This window comes from Prionailurus bengalensis, chromosome A1 (assembly GCF_016509475.1).
Source record: "Prionailurus bengalensis isolate Pbe53 chromosome A1, Fcat_Pben_1.1_paternal_pri, whole genome shotgun sequence".
NCBI classification, from domain to species: domain Eukaryota; kingdom Metazoa; phylum Chordata; class Mammalia; order Carnivora; family Felidae; genus Prionailurus; species Prionailurus bengalensis.
The window spans coordinates 174793509-174812346 of NC_057343.1; the positions used below are offsets into that span (position 1 = coordinate 174793509).

At 51.3% G+C, this 18838-nt stretch overlaps 1 protein-coding gene across 1 annotated transcript in view; it reads right to left on the reverse strand.

Annotated features, from left to right (window-relative positions):
- CDHR2 (cadherin related family member 2) overlaps window positions 1–18838 on the reverse strand; it is a 34800-nt gene that overhangs the window by 3245 nt on the left and 12717 nt on the right. The window contains exons 4-24 of the mRNA XM_043595757.1: window positions 16365–16504; window positions 16197–16250; window positions 14846–14935; window positions 12954–13043; window positions 12266–12391; window positions 12048–12194; window positions 11884–11959; window positions 11680–11795; window positions 11325–11558; window positions 10137–10292; window positions 9894–10055; window positions 9554–9615; window positions 9043–9286; window positions 6582–6821; window positions 4133–4202; window positions 3379–3984; window positions 2537–2608; window positions 2090–2139; window positions 569–720; window positions 313–421; window positions 140–228 (exon numbers count right to left, since the gene is read on the reverse strand). Coding sequence (XP_043451692.1) covers window positions 140–228; window positions 313–421; window positions 569–720; window positions 2090–2139; window positions 2537–2608; window positions 3379–3984; window positions 4133–4202; window positions 6582–6821; window positions 9043–9286; window positions 9554–9615; window positions 9894–10055; window positions 10137–10292; window positions 11325–11558; window positions 11680–11795; window positions 11884–11959; window positions 12048–12194; window positions 12266–12391; window positions 12954–13043; window positions 14846–14935; window positions 16197–16250; window positions 16365–16504 — 3085 coding nt within the window. The remainder of the gene's footprint in view (window positions 1–139; window positions 229–312; window positions 422–568; window positions 721–2089; window positions 2140–2536; window positions 2609–3378; window positions 3985–4132; window positions 4203–6581; window positions 6822–9042; window positions 9287–9553; window positions 9616–9893; window positions 10056–10136; window positions 10293–11324; window positions 11559–11679; window positions 11796–11883; window positions 11960–12047; window positions 12195–12265; window positions 12392–12953; window positions 13044–14845; window positions 14936–16196; window positions 16251–16364; window positions 16505–18838) is intronic.

Here is an 18838-nt window from a genome sequence, read left to right on the forward strand (position 1 = left end):
AGTACTGGATCAAAGACAGAGACAAAATCAGGGGTAGGTCAGGGACAGAATCGACATACATTCCATCCAGGTCCTGTCAGGGATCAGACTCCCAGGCCCTGTTCTTCCCCACAGGCCCCTCTGGATGCCCCAGACCTACGCTGTAATCTCTTCCATGTTGGCGCCCACCTCCTCCTTGTTCATGGAGAACTGCAACCTTACACGGTAACTTTGGTCCACAGTGAAGAGCTACAGGAGGAAGGCATGGTGAAGATGAGGCACGAGGGATCTGGGAGCAGGCAGAGGGTACTAGAGGCAGGGCCAAACACTCACATTCAGGGTGATAATGGCTTCCTGAGCAGGACCCACAGAAGGTCTGTCCCGGGCCTTGACTGTCACTTGGTAGGTGCCTTGGAGGGTGGAATCGAGGTTGGTCACCAGCCTATTGGAGATGGAAGAGCACAGCTTGGTCTTGGGACCCAACTGAAGTCCTCTGGAACCTACTTATGTACCTGCTAGGATGAGGAACTCACTGTCTTGAAGCCCTCCCTTGGGTCCCCCCCCCCATCCAGGGGCTGCCCACAGTTACTCAATGTTGCCAATGAACACATTGGCCTCCAATGAGGTGGCGACCCGGAAGAAGCCCTGGAAAGGGGTCGTGGTCCCATCCTTGGCGATGAAATCCACTTGGAAGATGGAGAACAGGATGGCCCCGTTGTTCCCTGAGTCATCGTCTTTGGCCTGGGAGAAAGAGTGGATGGCACCTGGGAGCCAGGCTAGGCACCCCTCCACCCCCAGCAGGACTCAGCAGCTAAGATGGCCTGGGAGACTGGTCCCATTATCTCCATCAGCCTTCTCCAGGCCACCTCAACTAAGCAAACATTTTAGGCAATGTTCTTGCTCTGCAAATCCAGGTTTGGACAAGTCCCTGCTTCTGGCCCCCTAACTCATCAAGTCACTGCCCAAAGCCCTTCCCATATGGAAATCCTGCCTTGCTTCCCCTCACCCACTGCCACACACACACACACACACACACACAAGCACAAGGATACTCACATTTCCTGAGTAGCTACTGTGTGCCAGGCACCTTCCCTTAGATCCCTCATTTCAGTATTTACCGACATTGATACAAATTCCCCTAGTAGGCCATGAAAGCGGAGGTGAGGGCACAAACATTCTTATTCATTCTACTGCCTTTAGAGAAAAATATACCAACATACAGACCATGAGCCTACTGTTCAGAACGAAGCCAAAACTGGTGTTTATGTTTCAAAAAAGAGCCAATTTAAAGAAAACGGGTCAAAGTTATGGCCAGACTCATGACATTGGACTGCAACCGGCTGAAGATTTGAAGACTCTTTAAGGCTTGAAAGAACCTGGAGAGGGAGAATTACTATCCCCATTTTGTGAGAAGAAACCAGAGCTCTGAGAGAGACGCTGTGCTGCTGAAGGCCCAGCTCGAAGTAGGGAAGGTCAGGCCCAGCCATCTCCAACACCCATGCGCTTTCCACAGCCCAGGGACTGGCACAGGCATACCACTCATCTGTTAACCCCAAGACTACTGCTGGGAACTTCCAGCTTCTTGCCCAGGAAGGAAACTGAGCTCCAGAAAGGCAGGCAGCTCCCCGGGTCGGTAAGAGGCCCGAGCAGGCCTGGTCCCCAGGGCTGTGTGGGAGGTCTCAGCCTTCTGTGAGGCGTGGCCGGCACCCTCTAACAAACACACCCACATCCAACACCATAAAAATGCTGAAAGTATGTTTATAATTTTACTCTGAAAATTACTTATCTCCAAGGAGCTCATTTAATTTACAGTTGCTATGATTTCTCCGTATTGCTCAAGAATTCTGGCGTAGTGAAAAAAATCTGGCCTGCAAATGGTTTTTATGGTCATGAAAATTTTTATAAAAACTAAATAACAATTAATGGAGTTGAATCATATCAATCAGGCATGTGTTTGTTTCCATCCTGGGGTTTTCTCTTCATGTGTTGGAGCCAATAAATTTCCTCTCTAGTGTTAAAACATTTTAGGGGCAGCTGAAAGGCCTGAAGGCCTTGGTCCTGTGTCTCCTGGGGCTAACGTGATGGACAAAGGCGGGAGCCAAGGACTTACCTGGACAGAAGCCACCTGCTGGTTGGGCACCACAAGTTCTGGGATGATAACTACAAACGTGGACAAGAAAGGGTCAGTGGAGTCGGGGCCCGTGCCCACTTGTCTGAGGTGCTGACCACAAGCCCAGCTCAGAACTCATTGTCACCAGAAACCCCCATTACAATGGCCTCTGAGCCGTTAGTTAGCAGCTCATCCACCTCCCAGTGTGCAGATAATGAGGAAACTGAGGCCCAGAGAGGGAGGGAGGGACTGGCCCAGGGTCAGATATGAGTTGGGGCAGACCTGGGATAAAAACTCAGATCCCCCCTCCTTTTGAAATCCTGGGAAAGAGGCAGGATTGGGGACCTTTCTTTCTTTCTAAGGGTCCACTTGGGGCCTGAGGAGGGTCTATGGGAGCTACCTAAAGGTAATTCTAGCAGAGTATGGAGGGAAAGGCTGACTGCTTACCAAAAGTCTTATTGTCAGGCAGAAAATAGGGTTTATTATCATTCGTGTCCTCGATGGTGATGGCGAGGCTTCCTAGAGGAACAAGGTTGGCTCGTTCTGGTCTCTAGGCAAAGGCCTGACCCAGAAAGCCTGGGCCTCAGGCACACTCCCAGCTGCCTCCCTCCATGCATCTCCCATTCTCAGCCCCCTCCCCTGCTTTTGACCTGAGGTGTCCACTCAGTCTCCTCTGGCCTTTGTGGCAGGGTGTATCCTCCCCATACTTCAGAGAAGGTAAGCAAGTTGTCCAAGGTCATCCAGCAAGAGCGTCAGGCCAGGATTGAGCCCAGCCTGGATATGTCCCACCTGACCCCAACATTGTCCTGACACTTGCTAGCTGTGTAAGCTAGGTTATTGAACTGGCCGCTGAGTGCCTCAGTTTCCTCATCTATAAAATTAGATAGGGATCACCTACCCCACGGGTTGTGTGGGAATAACATAAGGAAATGCTTATAAGGTGCTTGGCATAGCTCTTGGCTATAGCAAATTCTCAAAATATGCTAGCTCTTATGTGGTTATCATTGCTATCATAATCAAAGGCAGGATACGAGCACTCTGAAGCGTGTTCCTTCCTTTACACTGCCTCACAGAATAATAGCATTATTATTTTACACGCGTGTTTTCTTTTAATCTGTACAGCCAACCTACTACCCAAGTCCACTTGACAGATGGGTAAACTGAGGCCTAAGGAGGTGTCACAACTTTCCCAGTGACACAGCTGATAAGGGCTGGAGCCAGAATTCGAACCCTGACCTTTTAGGTCCCAGCCCATGGCTGCTATGCCGCAGCCTGCCAGGCCACCTCACCATTGTCACTGTAGGCCTGGAAGCGGAGGTCCGTTGTGAGGTCACAGGCCCGCACGACTAGCGTGACCAGGTCACAGGTCTCATAGTCAATGGCCTCACTCTGATTGATGAACACAGAGCCATTGGCCGACACAGAGAACCAGCCATGGCACAGGCTGCCCACGTTGACCCCGGCCTTGGTGCAGATGACGTTCACAAGCTGTATCTCCAGCTGGGCCATGGTATCCACATCGCGAGCAACCACCTCAGCCACCAGGCCACGCTGCGAGCCATTCTCAGCCACACGGACGCCCCGGAGTGAGGCTGAGTCCAGAGTGGGCGGTTCATCATTCACATCCTCCACAGCCACAAGGATTTCTGCTGTGGCCTCTCTCCCGTGGGGGTCTGGGTTCTCAGCACTTACTGTCAGATTGAAGAAGGGCTGTGTCTCATAGTCCAGACTCACATCTGAGGGCAGCCGGAGGCGACCCTCAGCCCACCCAGCCTCCAGCACCGAGCCTTGGAGCACGAAGTTGTTGGCACCACTCCCTGAAAGACTGAAGCTGATGCGGTTGTTGGCTTCCGTCTGATCCGCATCCCAGGCCTTCAGCACGCCCACCAGCTCTCCTGTGGGTGAGGGCAGAGTTCACAGGGACCCCTGGCCCAGGCATTGGCGGCTTCATCTGCTCTCACCTCCCTCAACTGCACCCTGGGGGGACCAGATGCCTCACTGGGCCCCAGCCCCAGTGCCTGGCCTGACCCAGGAAGGACTTACCTGGGTCCCTCTCCTTCACCGAGAAGGAATAGATGGACTGGTTGAAGACGGGAAGATTGTCATTGATGTCCTGTGGGCAGAGGTAGTTCTGAGCCCAGGGACCTCAAGAGCACCCACAGTTCGGCCTCCCCCGAGCCCATCTGAGAAATCGGTGCTTCCTCTGACCCAAGGCACAGAGGCTGTCAGCATCTCCTCAGAGATCACCGTCCGCTTTGCAGATGAGAAAAGGGCCTTTGAGAGGACGGAGCTAGCCCAGAGCGCACACCTGGGGCTCACAGACCGGTCGCGGGACCTCTGAAGCTAATTCTACGATTTCAGGGAGCCCCACCTCCTTCTTGTTTCTCTGACCACAGCTCAGAGCCACCGTAGACCCTGCCTTCCAGAAGGGTGGTTGAGTACCCCCATCAGTGTCCCTGCTGGCCCAGCTCGACTCCCCATCTCTTGGATTTATTGTGTTGGCACCAATGCCACTGTTTCCACAAAGGCCCTGCAGCCCAAGCTTTCCCTTGTCACGTCTTTTCTCCCGTCCCTCCTGCCCTCAGCCAACCCCAGGACACTCGCTCCTGTGCTCAGGCAGAGCTGAGTTCAGGGTACCTGCCAGGGCTTAGACCTGGTCCTGCCCCCAGATGCCCACTGTTTTCTGTTCTCACCTTCCTTCTCTGGCCCTGGCCACTCACACCTACAAATACTGCCACTGTTGTTACAGCACAGAGCTTCCTTCCCAAACACTGGTGTGTGTTGGGGGGGGGGGGTGCCCTTGGCTTTTCCAGCCCTTCCCCGGGGTGGCCCACAAGTGTCTGCTTTTGCTTTCAGTTTTTTTTAAATAACGGTTCAACAGACATCTTTGAAAACAAAGCCATGTCCCCCTTAACTAGATGTGTTTTCTGGGGGTGATTTCCCAGAATGGCATTGCTGGCTCAATGCACACGGCCAGCTGCCTCCGAAGTCGCAGGGGTCGCTAAGAGCACAGCTCTGAGTCAAATCCAGCTCCCCCTCGGCTTCACGCATGACTTTGACTTCTCTGGGCCTCAGTGTTTTCATTCTGCAAGATGGGTCGTAGTGCCCAGTCTAGGGGCTGTTATGAGGACTAGTTCATGGGTGTGAAAGGACCTACTTGCTCAGCTAATGCAATTCTGCTTGCTTCCTTCTTCGTGACCTACTTCACCCCAAGGACAGCTGAACAAGCTGGCAAGTCCTAATTTGGCTTCTGTTCCTCCATGTTCCCTGAGGTCTCACTCTGATCCTTGTAGGGAAGCAGTGCATCCCGACCCAGTGGGACACAGGGCTGCTCTGTGGGATGTTGCGGACTGTGCATCGCACAGCCCTAGGGGGCGCCAAACACATCACGGACATTGTAGAGGTGCACATTTGTTGCAACACTTTTCTGAAGGAAGGTGCCCTGTGGGCTGGTGGCGGCCTTAGAACCAGAGAGACTGGGTTCAAAACCCGATTCTGCGACCCTAGGCAAGCTATATGCCACCTCTGTGCCTCAGTTTCTTGATCAATAAAATGGTAATAACCATCCCTACCTTGCAGGGGCAGGTGTGACGGAAACCCCATAAATGCTGATTTTCATCCCTTCTGTTTACCCCAGAGCGGTGGTGAGGAGATAGGAGAGTTTCAGGCAGAACTTTGTGAATGATAATTAGAGCCAATACAGTGAGTAGTTCCTGCCTTATCTGTGGGAGAAACGTTCCAGGAGCCCCAGAGGATGCCTTTAACGGCAGATGGTACCGGACCCTATATGTACTGTGTTATTTCCTATACGTATGTACCTATGATAGGGTTTAATACATAAATCAGGCACAGAAAGAGATGAACAATAGCTGATAATAAAATAGAACAATTATAACAATATACTGTGATAACTGATAATGCGAATGTGGTCTCTTTCTCTCTCTCAAAATAGCCTTTTGTCCTGTACTCATCCCTCCTCCTGTGAGGCTGTGAGATGATGACATGCCCATGTGATGACATGAAGTGAGGTGGATGACATGGGCGTAGCGATGTAGCGGTGGGTAGCTACTGACCTCCTGATCATGTGTCAGAAGGATCATCTGCTTTGGGGACGCTATTGACTGCGGGTCACTGGAACCGAGGAAAGCGAAACCGTGGATAAGGGGGACCCGACTGTATTCACGGAGTACCTTCCTTGGGTCAGGCACTCTTCAAAGCCCTTTCCATTCACTAACTCACTTTAGGTTGTTTTTATCACCATTTTACAGATAAGGAACGTGAAGGCACAGGGAGTTTGAGTGATTGCCTAAGGCCACACAACGGAGCCAGAATTCTAACCCAGGCAGCCTGGTTCCAGACCTCTCTTGCCCACCATACTGCAAAGGGCAGCAATGTGACTCAAGTTGGAGGGGTGGGGTGCTGGCCGTACGCAATGAGCTCCCCAACACAGGGCCCACCCTGGCACCCCACCTACGGCCGAACCAGGCCTTACCTCCACGTTGATGGTGATATTGACTTCAGTGCTGAGGACAGGCACACCACAGTCAGCCACAAGCACGGTCAGCACAATTCGGCCCCCCAGGGCAGGCTCAATGGCCTCTCGGTCCAGGGGCCCCAGGTTTCTGAGGATCCCTTTATCAGGGTCCACTGAGAAGTTGTGGCTGTAGGGGCCAGGCAGCAGGCTGAAATGCAGATGGCTGTTGTTGGTGTCTGGCTGGTCGTTGTCATGAGCCTGTGCGGATAACCAGCATTGGACCATCAGCTCCCAGATGCTCCCCGGCCCCCCTTCTGCAGCCTGGCCTCCCCCTCCAGCACTGGCACTCAAGGGCAATAATTAGGCCTAAAGCCAGTGGGACGCTGGCCAATCTCTCAGCCTCAGTCTTCCGTCAGAGGGTCAGATCAACAGCTTGCAAGAGTTCTGAGGTCTTAAGCTCCTGATGTCAATCATCTGCCCCACAAATATTTCCTGCCTACCTACCGTGTGCCCAGCCCTGTTCTAGGCACTGGACAATCACAGAGCCATGATCAAGGCAATTCCCTCATGGAGCTGAAATTCTAGTGGAGAGGGGTCATGGGGGAGTATGTTATAGCTATTCGAAATTCAAAAACAGGGGTGCCTGGGTGGCTCAGTCGGTTAAGCGTCCGACTTTGGCTCAGGTCACGATCTCGCGGTTGGTGAGCTCAAACCCCGCATTGGGCTCTGCGCTGACAGCTCGGAGCCTGGGGGCTGCTTCCGATACTGCGTCTCCCCCTCTCTCTGCCCCTCCCCTACTTGCTGTCTGTCTCTGTCTCTGTCTCTCTCTCAAAAATAAATAAACATTAAAAAACGAAAAAAGTAACAAAATTCAAAAACAAACAAGTATAAAATAAGTGTGAAGTCCAACCAGTTTCTGATTTTCCCACAATGACTACTTCAGTGCTGTTGTTTTTTTTTTTTAACCCGTTGATTCTTCACCCAATTCGTGTGTGTACGTGTGTGTGTGTGTTCCTGTCCCACCAGGGTCCTGAACACATGTGCTTGGTTTGCCTTCGGGGTGATCCAGCATGGAGAATGCAGCAGGTTCCTTCAGTCCTTTGCATATGCCTTCCCCTCACCCCAATGCCTTCTACGCCTCTCTTCTCTGCCTGACCCCAGGCCAGGTTGGTGATTGCCCGGGGCCTCTACGTCCCCTGTGCTGTCTTTAACACAGCACGGGTGACACCCTTGGGTGACTCTCTGGCACCCTCCCCTAACTGAGAGGCACCTGCAGAAATATGGTGGATTCATCTGAGAGGACCTGGGGCCCAGCAAAGGGGCTTTGAATCCAGGGCTGGGCTACTCTGACTTGGAAGCAAGTCTTCCTCCTTGCCCATCCCCCACCTTCAGCTCTTTCATCTCAGCTCCACTGGGACTTGGTTATTAAATGCCTCCTGTACAGGCAGCCAGAGATGTTTGCTCCAGAAGCCTGACCCTGTCTGTTCACCCCTCAGCACTTTGAATTTGGGCCAGTTAATTCACCAAGCGCTTCTCGGGGCTAACGCCGGGCACCGTGGTTACAGCAGCAGGTCTGAAATGCTCCTGCCCCAAGGAGCTCACAGAGCAGAGTGAGAAGTTATCGAGGAAAAAGAAGAAAAGGCTCAGGTTTCAGGGCAGAGAGGTCTGAGCTCTGGCTCCAGGGCTGCCACTTACTCGCTGTGCAAGCCCCCAAAAGTCACTGAACTTCTCTGAGCCTCAGTTCTCTCCTTCTGTGAAATGGGGATCATTACAGCATCTGCTTCACAAGTCAGTCGAGACACCAGAGGTGGGAATGTGCCCTGGAAACCACACAGCCCCAGAAATACGAGAGCATTCTGTGGCCACATGATTGTCATTCTGAGGACCTGGTTTCTTTCCCGCTTCTTACAAGACCCCCTTTCAGATGACTCAGGGGAGATGCTTGTCTCTGACGTTTCTTTGGAGCCAACAGTGGGTTTTTATCTCATAGACTCTGTGAACCTAGCCACTGATATTTCCTGTTTTGCATTGGCCATCAGGGAGCTCAGAACTGAATTTTCAGCCCACTCTTAGCAATTGTGTGGCTCTGGGTTCTAACTTTACCTTTGTGCCCATTAGCAATACCATTCTTATTTTCTCTTTTTCCTTATTTCCCCCATTTTACCTTACTTTTAATCGAAATCACCTCAAGTCCCTTTTGGAATGAAACGGGGGCTGAAATTAAAAAGAACTATATGTTTTTGAAGGCTTGCTCTATGCTAGGCTTTACACTGAGCACTCTGAATGCATTATCTCATTATTCTCTAGTGGCCACAATTGTCCTCATTTTCCAAAGAGGAGACGGAGGCCCGGAGAGACAGACTAACTTTCTCAAGACCACAGAGGAGAGCCCAGATTCCATCTCAGGGCTGGCATGACTACAGAGCTAGGCTTGGTCCCTTGTCCCTGTTCCACCTGCCAGGTCCAGGCCGGCTCGCACCTGGATGGTCACAAAGACATTGCCCTCCTCCTCCTGGACAAAGATGTTGTAGGAGCCGGTGACCACAGGCGGGTTGTCATTGACATCCAGCAGGATGATATGCAGTGTGGTGGAGGTCGACATGTTCCCGCCGTCTGTGGCCTGCAGCGTGAGGTAGTACACAGCCTGCTTCTCACGGTCCAATAGCTCGCTGTTCCTCACTGTCACTGTCCCTGAGTCTGGATCCACCTCAAAGACGTCTGCCCTGCACAGGGTGGCCAGAGTGAGCAAACAAAAATATAGGATGCCCACTTAAATTTGAATTTCAGATAAGCAATGAAAAATATTTCAGTATGTCCCAGGCAATATTTGCAATCTACTTATTCTAAACAAATTATTTGTCGTTAATCTGAAATTAGAATGTAACCTGGTATCCTATTTGTTACCCACCTACAATAGCCCCACTGTGAGGCAGAGAGGCGGGCCCGGGTCCCGCTCATCCACCTGCCCCCTGCCCATGCTGAGACCTTACCCGTTCCCCGGAAGCAGGCTGTAGGTGATGCGGCCCCCATCACCCGTGTCAGGGTCGAAGGCCTGTGAGCAGAGAGTTAGACAATGGGACACTGTTTGGAAATGATGTAACTCCCTGTCAGCTATGCAACTGATGGGGACAGGGATGTCCTGCTTCTTGACACAAAGGGAGAACCCCTAACACACTGAGATTCACAAATAGACTCCCCACGCATATGTGTACACACTGGCTAGGACGTGATGACATCAGGTGACACAGAGACATGGCAGGGTCACGGTCCCCAGGTCTGCCCTTCTCCATGTCTCTCCTGGCCCAGCCCACTCAGGTCCCCGTCACTCACATGGATGCTGTTGGTGACCACAGTGCCGTCTGGACTGTTCTCCGAGACACTGAGGTTGTACAAGCTGTGGGTGAATGTGGGTCTGTGGTCATTAACATCCCTAATGTGGATGGTCACCAGGGCAATGGAGGAGTTCCCACTGACTGAATCAGTGGCCACGACCTGAAGACAAGGGAACAGCAGCAGCATTGGGACCAGAGCACCCGTGGACCGCACTCCCCGGCACCCCAGAGCACCCCTCACCTGCACCAGCATCACTGTCTGCCTCTCGTAGTCCACCAGTGCGGGAGCTCTCACAAGCACCTGCACATCCACTGAGCCCGCCGCCCGCTCGGGGGAGACACTGAAGGCTTCGGCATCGGGGCCCCTCGTGGATAGGAGGAAGGTGCCATTGCTGCCCTGTAGAGTTGGGCATATAGTAGAGCAGAGCCCCCACCTCCTACAATACACCAACCTGTATCTTGCCTGTAATCCCTGCCCATAGGCTCCTGCCTCAGGAAGCCCAGACTTCTGAAGTCCCATAGGTGGGGCATTGGTGGGGGGCTCTCAAAACACTGAGGCAAGAGGGCCCTGGGGAAGCTGGGCTGTGCACTCCCTGCAAATGTGAGCTCATCGGAAGAAGACATCTCTAGGTGCCTGGACTCCTGGCTTGGGCTGGAGAGACAGAGCCTGGACACATTCCCCTCACTCCCAGGAGACGTTACTGAGTCTTGCTTACGAGCTCCCACTCAACATGCTCCACCACCCGTACCAACACCAAATACCAGTAATGCCCAACATCACCCCATTACCCATAGCACCCTCCATCCCATACCCCCTCCGCTCTACTCAACACCAACCACTAACTCATCACATCTCCCCACCCACCACCACCCAGTGTCATCCTCCCCTCCATATTTGGTATCAACTCAATATCACCCAATACTACCAAATACCATCCATAGGTATTCCTTGCTCAACACCACCCCGCTCAACTTCCACTCAAGAATACTCTCCAACTTAGCACTCATTCAGATCACTCTGTGCTCAGCACGGCCATATCCCCCAATATCCAATACTGCCCAACACCCCTCAACTTCACCAACCACCCATCACCACCCCCTCCTCAACACCACTGAAAACTATACTCCATTCAACATTATGTAGTATCCGGTAGTAACCTCCACTCAACACTGCCTTTCTTTTCACCACCACCTAGCATTGCCCTGAGCACATGACTACCCATCAGCGTAACATAACCCAACATTTCCAAGTATCGCCCAATAACTCCAATTTTCTACCACTGTTCATGATCAGCACCAGCAACACCCACCACTCACCTCCCCACCTTGCATCTTAGTACCGCGTTCTATGGGTCAGTCTCCACCTCCCTCCCCCAGTCATCTCCCAGCATCACCCTCACCCAACCACCCCTTGTCTGGGTGCACCTGCCTTGTCTGGGTCATACACGACCATGGTGAGGTCATCGATGGGGATGCGGGTGGAGGCATGCTCATCAACATAGCCAGTGAAGTTGACTTGGGTGTCTTGGGGGGTGAAGGTGCAGGCTGGGAGGCTGCAGTTGTAAAACTCGGGTTTGTGATCATTGACATCTGTCACCCTCAGCGTGACCCATATGCTCACCTTGGCATCTTGCCCGTAGATGTTTTGGTGCGTCTCGGTGGCCTGAGAGCAGAGCAGAGGCCAAAGGGCAGCACTCAGAGAACAAAGGCTCAGAGAGAAGGGAGATTTAAGGCCAGAAGCTGAGAGTTGGGGTGCAAAAGGGGGCAGTGGAGCCCTCACTCACCGTGACCTGCACCTTCACCTCTTCATCCTCCTCCAGCAGCTGCTCACGGTCCAGGGATCCACTGACCGTGATCACCCCATCTGGCCTGATGTCAAACAAGCCGGGCCTTGTGGAGTCTAGTGACAGGCAGTAGGAGCTGCTGCTTCCAGTGGCTCTGGCAGAGCCCCCATCCCTCCCCCGGCCTGGGAACACCCCCATTCTCACTGGAAATGCTGTAGATCATCTGGGAATTGATGCCTCTGTCACTATCCACAGCCTCCACCTTCAGCACTGAGGTTCCCTGTGCAGAGAACCACCTGGTTCAATGGCCCAGACCCTTTCCTTGCCTCTTGGGCCCATCCAGGCCCCCTCCTTGTCCTCTAGCACACCTGGGGTGCATCCTCAGCCACAGTGGCTGAGTAAAACTCTCTGATAAATTGGGGGTCCAGGTCCGGCTGGTCGACCACAGAGATGGACAGGAAGACAGGCGAGGAGCACTGGGTGATGAAGCTGTTGTTGTATATGCCGCCTGAGTCCTGTGGGGAGACAGGTCCCTGTGAGCCCAGGCCTCAGGTCACGGCACCCCTCCATCTGTGCCCCCACTCACGCAGGCCTCCAGCTCCAGCTGATAGAAGGCACTTTTGTTGTTGTAGCTGAGGTTGCCATTGAGGATGATGGAGCCATTGGGCAAGATCCTGAAGAGGTGCTGGCTGTCTCCAGTGCTAGGGATGACCTAAGGCAGAGCACAGTCAGGCCAGGCTCCCCTCTGAGAGACCTGGGTTCAAATCCTGGCTCTGCTCTTGACCAGTTCTGCCACTCTTACCAGGTCACATAACCTCTCTGAGCCTCAGTTTTTGCCTCTGGGAAATGAGCTCAGATATTTCATCGGTGGGTTGAAAGAAGGGTCAAATGAAGTAAAGTATGTGCTAGGCACATCATGGGCACTCAGTTAACAGGAGCTATCACTAGCAAACTTGTCTTCAGGAGAACTGAACACCCCCTTGGACAAGACACTGAACATCTCCAGTCTGCCACCAGGCGGTGTGATAGGAACTCAGCAAGGGCCCAGACAGTGCCCTGGGCAAGGAGGTGAGAAGGAGGGTCCTGTCCACAGCTTGGCCAAGTGAGGTCCAGCAGGGGCCAGCGAAAGGTTTGGGAGCTAGGGCTGGGCCACCACAAGGACACTGTCCTCAAGCCGACACTCAAGGTTCTTGCAGGTTGTGTGGGAGATGCTGCCCCCTGGTGGCTATGAGGGGCAGTGGGACGTATACTCCCAGGGACTTGCCAACGCTCACCGCCTGTATGGAGTACACCACGGCTCCTGCAGACTCCGTGTCCCGGTCCTTGGCCGTCACAGAGAACACCAGGGAGCCGACTGGCAGGGTCTGTAATGAGGAACTCTAATCCATCCCCTCCATAACTGAGCACTCACTTCCCCTCCCTGAGCTTCAGTGTCCCCAGCTGTACCACAGGGATAATGTATTCCAGAGCCTGAAACCCAGTGTTCCCCTTTCCCTCCCACCTGGGCTGGGCCTCTGGAGACAACTGGTGGGGGGGAGGTAGGGAGGGGGAAAGGTTACCCCCTCTTCCTCTCCCCAACACCTCAGCTGGCTTCTGATTTGCAGAGCCCCTCAGGATAAGGATGAGCAATCATTCAGGAACCCAGGATGTGTCACTCCCCTGCTCAAACTTCCCATGGGCTCTCTGTAGCCTATAGCAGTATATTCCAGACAGCACCCTGCAAAGCTGGAAGGTTCTCTGGGGAGGCCTTTGCCAGCTGTGACCTGTCCACACCTTCACTATTTCCACAAAGTGGTCAAAGTGAATTTTGAAAATCATGAATCAGACCACATCACTCTTATGTTAAAAACTCTCCAATGTTTCCCCCATTCTGTCCAGAATAAGGTCCAAACTGCCTCTATGGCCCTCTGAGGTCAGGCCACTGCTCACCTGTCTGACCTCACCTCCTCCTCACCTTCTACCCTCCGCTCACACCCGCTTCCTGGCTATCCCTAGAACACCCCAAATTCATTCCCAGCTCAAAGCCTTAGAATCTGCTGTCCCACTGACTGGACCATCCTTTTCCTGGAGCATCCCATGGCTGGCTCCTTCTTGCCAGGTAGGTCTCTGCTCAGATGTCACCTACTCAGAAAAACGTTTCCTGGCCACTCAACCTAAACCAGCCCCCTTCCTGGTCACTTTCCTCCATTTTGTCCTGTTTCATGCTTTTCATAGAACTTAACACTGTCTAAAATAATCCTGCTTATTTAATGTTTCATTGATTATTATCAGTACTCTTCATTAGAATGTGAGCTACTGAGGGTGGTGACCAAGTCTGTCTTATTTACCAAATATTCTCAGCACCAAGGACACTGCCTGGTACATAGTAGGTGCTCCATCACAGTCAAATGGCTGCCTGGATTTCACTGGTCTTGTGTCTGGCCTACTATGGGGTCTTATATCTTATCATCTTCAAAGCCACAGGGTAATGAAGATCCAGGAGTGATGTTGTATTTGCTGCTCAGGGACCATTGGGGAACCTCCTCCCACACAGGCAGTTCAAGTGGGGCTGTCCTCCCTTGCTAGAAGGGAGGGCTCATGTACAAACCTAGCCAATCAGAGCATTCCATACCTCTAGCTTCATGGGCACATGACCCAAAATGAGCCAATGAGAGTCAGCTCTGGAGTTTTGGCCAGGACTATGGAGAAAGAGCCACTCTATGTTCAAGTTGCAAAGCCTAGAGTTTCAGAGAACATTTTCATCACCACAAGAGAGAATGGCCCCCTTGCCCAAAGATGGGGACAACAAGAGAAACAGAGCTGAGACATGGAAAGAAATCTCTTCTTGATCACATGGTTTGAGTACCTGAATCCAGCCATGCCTAAAGTTGGTGTACCTCTGAATTTTTCAGATACATGAGAAAACCAATTCCTTTAAAAAAAATTGCTTTCATAACTGAAATCATTCTAATCCAGTCTGACTGATTAACATGTTGCTGTAACTATTGTTCATGGGGTTACATTCCCCTGGATTTGGTTCCTGCAGCTGCCCCTTCTAAGAGGTGCTTTTCCCTGATCTGGACCCCCTGCTGGCTGTCTCTTGTTCTTTGCACTCTAAGAACTTCTGGGATGCCCGCATCACACACACACACCCACACGCACACACACCCATTAAGACAGATGTTACCTCATTGATTTTGGTGGAGAAGCCAGTATTCTGGAAAACGGGAGCATTGTCATTTCTGTCCTCCACGATCACATGCATTTCCTTCTGCACCTGCAGGTAGGAAAGCCCAGGTGAGCCTGGAAAATGTGAGCGCTTGAGAAGACAAAGGGAGCAATGTCTGGGTTGGGAGTGCAAGTTGACTTCACTTCTCAGGCAATTAGGCAATATGTGGGATAATCTTGTATTTGATACAACTTCAAACACCAGAAAAGTTGCAAGTATAGTACAGAAAACTCCCAATACTCTTCATCTAGATTTACCCATTGTTTGATTTCTTGCTCTCCATGTGTTTACAGAACTATTTCAGAGTAAGTTGCAGACATAATTAGGTCATTTCTAAAACATGTAAAATGTGCCTGTCCTATTATAGGAATGGTCATTTTCGCTTGTTTGCCATAATTTGAAGCAGTGAACAAACCTAGGTGTCTATCAGAGGAGACCAGCTAACACAGTATGGTACGTCCCCACGCTGGAAAATACTACAAGAAACAGGTAGCTCGTGAGCAGACATGGGCAGAGCTCCAGAGCCAATTGTTGAGTGGACAGCACAGTTCAAGATAATAAATACAGTAAGATCCCACTTGGGTTTCAGAAAATGCACAAAAACGACAATCTTTCTTCCGTGGATGTATGTATATATCTACATACATACATACATGTGTGTGTGTGTGTGCGTGTGCATGTAAATGCATAGTGAGGGGTGTGAAAGAGCAGTGACCTTGGACGCTTCCGCTGGGGTGGCTAGGGAAGTGTCATCCCAGGGACTTGAGCTTTAGTTGCAACTTTTGAGATGTTTACGAAGAGAGTATGTTCATGAATATCCAAGTCATTAAAATTATTTTTTTTAATGGACAGAGTTTGGGGAATGTGTTATGAAGACAAAATCCTCCACTTTCACAGACATAAGGCACAGTGGTTTAAGTGTGTTATTTAGAAACATGAGTACAGATACCAGCTTGTTCAGCCAAGGGAGTTGAAAGCAATTGGCTCAAAAGAGCTGAGGTAGGGAGGTATTTAGCACCTGTCTTTTATTAACACTTACATTAATATAAATTAATATAATTCATGTTATACTTATAAACAGCATATTTATATAATTAAAGTAAATTAATAACAATATTAAAATCTTGGTAATATTGTGTGACCCAAAATGGGCAAGTATAATTTGGATGAAAATAAACATCAAATTCAGTTTTTGTTAACTAGGGCCCTCTCTGCTTGCTTGAGGTAGGGGACGGTCAGGAGTGGCCCTTGGTCCTCCGCTCTCCGATCCCAGGACCACCCTGCCCTCCCTTCCCGCCTTCCAACTCACTGGGTTGTTGTGACCGTCGTTCACGGAGATAGTGATGGTGAACAGGTAGAGCGTCTGCAGCGGGCAGAGAGGAGGCCCCGAGGTGGACTCCGCTCAGGGTGGGAGCACAGACAGGGCCCCCACCTCCCTGCCCCCCTCACGGGGCCCTCCCAGGCTGCTGCCCTTTACCTCATAGTCCAGAGGGCTGGCCAGCTTCACTTCCCCAGTGGCTGGGGTGACATTGAAGAAGTAGGCAAATTGGCCACTAATCCCATAGGTCAGAGGGTCCTGGTCACGGTCCTGAGCTACCAACCAGAAGGCCTCGGCACCTGAAGGTGGGACAGAGAATGCCTACAGTCCATGATCACCTCTTCCGGCGCTGGCCTAGCTGAGCTGGGCTAGGGGCCCTGTGTTCTCTGGGACCTCCCGGCCACCAGGGCTCTGCCCGCTGTGGTCATAAATGTCAGGTTTGGCTGTTGCTCCTCAGCACCCACTCCGTGGCCTTTTGATAACATCATGCTGATTTCCTCTACGGTGAGACCCCATCTGCACTGGCCACGGCAGGGTGGGCTGTTATCCAAGCATCTCCCTTTCCCCTGGCCCTGAGATTGCCTCCCTGGAATTGGTTGAGAAGAGACCAGAGATGACTGGAATGGAAGTATCTAGCTGCAGCTGCTGGGTACATCCTAGACGAGGACCGCTGGAGTCCCTCTGGAGGTGCCTGGGCCTCCTCTAAGCCTTTCCTTCACCCGGAGACTGTGCCCCCAGAGCCTGCCAGAAACACCGTCTGCACAAATGAGCGTCTACTTGCTGGCCTCCCAGGAGCCCCGGCTCTTTCGTTGAGCCTCCGGAGGGCATGTCCCTGGGCAGAGCGGAGGCTCAGAGATAGCGGGGGACTTGAAAATCCCAAGGCCTTCAACTCACCAGTCTAAAAGAAACTTTTTACAGATTCATCAAACCCTGCTCCAGGGCCTCACCTCCTTTATCACATCCAACCTCCGCTCAGCCACCTCCAGCATCAAAACTTACTCTCTCCTCAGCCACCCCCTCCCATTGTTGGACAAATGTCCATGAGCAAGGGCTTTCTCCATCTCACCAAAGTGTTTCCCTGTAACTCCCACCCACAGGTCCCCAAAGGCCATGAGCTGGGGTGCCCTTGGGCCCTTGCTACTTGTAGGGGATGCACGAGAATATTTCATTTCTGTCATAAAATATAATTTTCATATTTATTTTGGAGTAAGGGGCTCACAAAGGCAGAAGTGCCGTGTGGCTCAGCGCCCAGCCTGAGGGCCTCAGGGACCCAGTCCTCCCCTTTTGCCCATTACAGCTTTTCAGAGACAAGCTCATCAGCGTGCCCCAGAGTCAGCTTTCTTTAGCCAAACAGTCCCAGCTCCTCCCACAACTTCTTGGACAGCTTGGTTACAGTCCCTCCCCCCAAGCCCCCTCTTCCAGGAAGACCACCAGACCACTGTTCTGCTAAAAAGATGTTAGTGTCTACTTTATTTTTCCTTGGTCGTGAGACACGCAATCAATTTAATGACCGTTTCGGGGGGGAGAAAAGTCACTCTGGGTTAGATGACTATCTCAATTGTAAGACACATCCTGGTTCAATTACAGTGCAATAGGATGTGGCCCTTATGCCTAAGGAAATATGGGAGGTGAGCAGGTGGGTGTAAATCCTTATGTGTTTATATTTGTCCATGGGCATAGAAAGATGTATCCGTGGACAAATGCTCTTTAAATGCTCTTTTTTTCAGGTTGACCTGAAAAAAGAAATTAAATATAAGAAATCAATAAAAGACATGTATTAGGTCTCTGTGTATAAGGAATTATATAGTTTGTCACTAAACGAAAATGGATATATTTAAAAATTTTTAATGTGTATTTATTTATTTTGAGGGGGGAGAGAGAGAGAAAGTGGGGGAGGGGCAGAGAGAGAGAGAAAGAGAAAGAGAATCCCAAGCAGGCTCCAGGCTATCAGCTCAGAGCCCGACCCAGGACTTGATCCCACAACCTGTGAGATGGTGACCTGAGCCGAAATCAAGAGTTGGACACTTAACCGACTGAGCCTCCCAGGCACCCCTAAAATTGATATTTAAAACACCATAATTATATATTTTTAAAAAATCTGCCTGATGAAGCTAAACTATTGTATAGCATTAGTGTCAGAAAAAGAGGTCTTGTGTGGGAGAGAAAGGACAGGGAGTGACCGAAGGGACGAGAAAGGGGACCTGGGAGTGTTGGCAACATCCTAGTTCCTGATCCAGTGGAGGTTACATGTGAATTCAATGCACTTTCCTGTACATATATTATACTTCAAAATAGAAAGTCTAGTTCGTGAGTTTGCGCCCTGTGTCGGGCTCTGAGCTGGCATTGTGGAGCCTGCTTGGGATTCTCTCTCTCTTTCTCCCTCTCTGTCTCAAAATAAAATAAAAATAAAAATAGAAAGTCTAAATGACATAGTTTTTAAAATCTGACTGAAAATACTTCCCATTGGAAGAGAGCTGTAGAATTTGTCTCAGGAACAAGGAAATCATCCTTTACTTTAAAAGCCCAGGGAGGAGGTCTCCTGACTATCGGTTAAGCGTCCGACTTCAGCTCAGGTCATGGTCTCCCGGTTCGTGGGTTCGAGCCCTGCGTCGGGCTCGGTGCTGACAGCTCGG